This window comes from Etheostoma cragini, chromosome 12 (assembly GCF_013103735.1).
Source record: "Etheostoma cragini isolate CJK2018 chromosome 12, CSU_Ecrag_1.0, whole genome shotgun sequence".
NCBI classification, from domain to species: domain Eukaryota; kingdom Metazoa; phylum Chordata; class Actinopteri; order Perciformes; family Percidae; genus Etheostoma; species Etheostoma cragini.
The window spans coordinates 23,260,016-23,264,339 of record NC_048418.1 but is presented as its reverse complement, the minus strand read 5'-3'; the positions used below and the strand labels follow the sequence as shown (position 1 = coordinate 23,264,339).

The 4,324-nt window shown below is 40.0% G+C and overlaps 1 protein-coding gene across 4 annotated transcripts in view; it reads right to left on the bottom strand.

Annotated features, from left to right (window-relative positions):
- Positions 1-4,324, bottom strand: part of camsap2b (calmodulin regulated spectrin-associated protein family, member 2b) — a 41,986-nt gene that overhangs the window by 7,387 nt on the left and 30,275 nt on the right. For all 4 annotated transcript variants that reach the window (XM_034888757.1, XM_034888759.1, XM_034888758.1 and 1 more), the window contains 2 exons: positions 3,302-3,485; positions 583-1,297 (listed from right to left, as the gene is read on the bottom strand). In XM_034888757.1, coding sequence (XP_034744648.1) covers positions 583-1,297; positions 3,302-3,485 — 899 coding nt within the window. The remainder of the gene's footprint in view (positions 1-582; positions 1,298-3,301; positions 3,486-4,324) is intronic.

Sequence of the window (4,324 nt, the reverse complement as noted above, 5' to 3'; positions counted from 1 at the left end):
GAGCGTCCTCTGGTGGACAGACTATGCAATGCCATCACTAACAGGGACGTTGTAGAGCGTCCTCTGGTGGACAGACTACGCAATGCCAACACTCAGAACATGGTCGACATGTTTTTTTATTATTATTCATTTATCAGAATCATTTATTTGTCATTATAAATGGTTCTGATGAATGAATATTTTTAAAGCGGCCATCATAAATGCCAATACCGATATATCAGGAAATGCCTAATATCGGCCTTACATGTACATGAAAATGTGCCAGATTAAGCCATGCAGGCTAATTTTTACCTGCAGTCCCTAGAAACAAGTGGGCTCTGATGCTACCACGGCTAACAAGACACATGGCTTTGGACATGAAGAGAAGAAGAACTGATGATGCTCATGAAGCCAACATATCAGTCAAATCCAAAATGTAACAAAGCCTATCTTGGTCTTGAGTCTTTTGTGTGTATAGTTTGGAATTTTACGCAAATTTTAAAGCAATAGTTCGACATTCTACAGAAACTATTACATGGATTATCCTAGACATTGGGAAGACAATACACTTGATCCTTCATTTATTCTGTAGCTCCAGCTCACCTTGAAGAAGAATCCACAGCAGATCTTTTGGTCTTCTCCGTACAGGTCTCCTCCTGACTCGGTCTCTACCGTCATCTCCTGACGGTGTGGTGGTTGTCCAGGAGGTTTAGGTCCAGACAGCGGGACCTCCACCAGGTCTCTTCTGTCCTGGGCGTCTCCCTTTACCCGGCTGCCTGTGGGCCCTTGGATCTCAGACACCGGTTGGCGCAACACCTCCGATGACCTGGTCTGCTTGACTCCAGCCTTGGAATGAGCTTGCTCTGCCGGTTTTCGCTCATCTTCCTCCTCTTTGGCTGCTTCTGTAGTAGATGGCTGAGGGGTGCCAGCACTCTTCTTTACCACTGCTTCTTCTTTGCCCTCAGTGTTGTCTTTGGCCTCCTGGTTCTCACTTTCTCTAGGCCCCTCATCGTGGCCCAGGTAAGCAAACGCGCTGATCTGGGGTTGGCTGGGGGTGAAACGCCTCAGTCTGGGTAGGCTGTCCACAGAAGTGGGGGTGTTGAGCATTCGACTGAAGGGCGTGACTTTCAGATCATTCGGTCGGGGAGTCCTAGGCGTCCTGGCGTGGAAGGAGGCCGGCCGGCGCTTAAGGCCAGCGGGGGAATGATTGGGGGCGCGAGGAGAGCCGGAAGAAGAAAGGATGGGGGACAAAGAGCCAACGGAGCCTCGGCCTGACCCCCGGCCTGTTACACTGCTGCTACGCAACTCACGCAGCTGCCTGGGGGGAAAGGAAACACACAAGGTGGGAGACGATGGTACACTCCTTTCAGACAACCCACAAAAAGAGCATCTCTTCTGACTCCATGCATGTTTTAAACTATGAATACCAACTTTTGTCATGGAACAGGCGATTTAGAGTCCCTTAGTTAAGACACAACAGGCTCAATAACTCTTTTATTCATAAGTCTATCCTGTTGAGTTGAATTAAGATCTGGATACGAGGATTTCATGAAACATGTTCCTTTGTCATGGCTGCTGATGTGTTTTCATCTTTTGTCCTATATGTGTAATTGTTGGCTAACGTTTACGCAAAATACATTTCAGTGTAAACTAGACCTGCACAATTAGCGGTTCGCGATTCACCCTGTTCGCGTTCTTTTTTTAATGACTTAGATCCTAATTTAATTTTACGAGCATCACAAACACTAATACTTTTTTCTGTGAGTTTTAAACATAGACTGCATAAAATAGGTTTTAATGCTCCCACTTCTCTTCACTGAAGCCTCTATGTGTACAGGCTTGTGGTGATGACCAATGTGCTACAGGTGCCAAAAAATAAATCAATGTTTGGTACAGCCAATTTATGGCTGTACCAAACATTTGTTTTGTCATGGTTCATGTGTGCAATAAACATACAAAAATTGTGTCAGAGTGGGGTGCAAAAAGGCTGGAAAAAAACACCAATCAATAAATGAGTGGATTGATATAAACTATAATATATACGTCAAGGAAAGAATTACTTTCAAACTACGGAACCGAGCTGATATTTTTGAAGAGAACTGGTCAAAATGGTTGAGATATGTGTCATCTGTAAGACCTGATTTCATAAAAATAAGCTTCTTTTAATAAGAAAGTCTTTTCCTTATTTTTGTGCAGTGTCTTTAAATCTTTGGTTTATGGTGTGCTTATGTTCATCTGCTATTTTACTTACTACTCAAATCCTCCTTTCGTTATGTTGAGTCCTTAATCAGGAACCTTATTTTTCCCCCATCTTCAAACAGCATCTTTATATTTTCTTGATGCATGATGCACGTACAGTAACTGCTGTTCTACGTGACGCACAAATCCTCCCCCTGTCACGTTATGTTGTATGTTCCGGGCCCACAAGGCCCATACTGTATGTTTATGTTAAAAGAAAATCAATAAAACGTAATAAAAATGGGTGGCAGATCCTCATATCAATACTAAGCTAAAAAAAAAATCGTGATTCATACTTTGCTCCGAATCGTGCAGGCCTAGCCTAAGCTGATAATAAAGTTGTGTCATAACTTATTTTTCAGGTAAAATTATTCATATATATATATATAGATATATATATACACACTGTATATATAGGCCTGTAACAATGATAACATAATTTTCTTATTGTCAATTTGTTTTGTATATTTGGCAATTAATTGCTAACATTAGCTAAGGTTTTAAGGCGTATGACTGGTAATTTCATTTAAATATGCCACATTTTAATTATATAAGTGATTATTAGTTGGACTATGTATTTTTCTTACTATTTTAATAGTTAGTTGTTGGCAATTGGCAGTTGGCATTACACGTTCATAGCAACAAAAATCGAAAATGACAAGACGGGATACTGTTAGAAAATATTATAGACTTTGTATTTGTGTAATCATTCAAAACTGTATTTGTTGGAAAAAGTAATAAAAATAAATATTTTTTAATTTCAATGAAAGAGACAATTATATTGCTAACCGTGGTGTGGTCTTCCCGTCACCAATGAAATCATTTTTCAACATTATTATCGCTTTTCCGACAATTCTGTCATTTTTTTCAATGTTGTGGGGGCTTTCGGTGTTTTTTTTCAAAGTTATTTGATATTTTTAATGTTGACATTTTAGCTCTTATTTTGACAACCCAATTTTCTGAAAACGGGTCAAATTTGACCTGAGGAAAACAGAGGGCTATCGCAACTATTTCTGAGACAATTTAATATACAGCAACATTTGGAAATGTTCCAGCTCCACATATATTTATCCTTAAGTGATACCTGTGAGGAGATGGAGCAGGGGGGGGAATGACCCAAGCTTGTTGCTGTTGCTCTCTCATGGACATGATGGTCTCTTGCTGCTGGGACAAACGCTGCATCTCCGTCTGCAGGAAGCCCAGCGACGTGTTCAGCCTCTCAATGGAGCGAGTGTATTCTGTAAGGTCGATTTCTCCTGGCGTCACACCTGTATCTCCACATTCCATACACAGGTCAGTCAGTCAATTACCAGTTTGGTCATCAATCTGTCCTTGTCTGTCCTGCTATTCCATTTCCCTTATTTTCTAGTTCAGTACCAGAGGTGGAAAGTAACAACATACATTTATTCAGGGTTCTGTATTTGATGGTTTTGTTGTCTATTGTTTTTCAAATCGGTTTTGAGTGACATAGTATTTTGCTACATTACAAATCCCATCCGTTACTGAGTAAAAAAACAAAAAACTTTGACTAATGAAAACCGAAAGGAAGAAAAAACATTGTGCCGGGAGAAACTACAGTGACAAATCAGCATCTAGGCTGACAACCAAGGCGCCAAGTCTGAGAGCGACGGCGGTTCAGAGACCGTTTCAATAGAAATGCTAGCTGAAACAACGAATTATGCTGCCCAGAACGACAAAAATCCCTGGCCACATTTGAAAGACTGTTTCATTTAAATTCAAAAAGGGCGAATAGTACTGCCGTGCAATGCCAGATTTGGCTGCCAAAGGTGTACATGGCCATGCTTAAGTTGATTAAAACGAGGAATAAAAAAAAAATCTTTTGTAAATAGATCTTAATGCCTTTATTAAAAAAAAAAAGAGGAAAAATTCATCCTTTTAAGGACACCAATTTTTTTTGTGTGAATAAATAATGTATTGTAAATAAATAAACGTTCTTCCTTAAAATACAGGGGGCATAAGTATACACCCCCCTATGTTAAATTCCCATAGAAGCAAGCAGTTTTTTATTATTAAAGGCCAGTTATTTCATAGATCAGGATACTAAGCATCCTGATAAAGTTCCCTTGGCCTTTGTTATTAAAACACC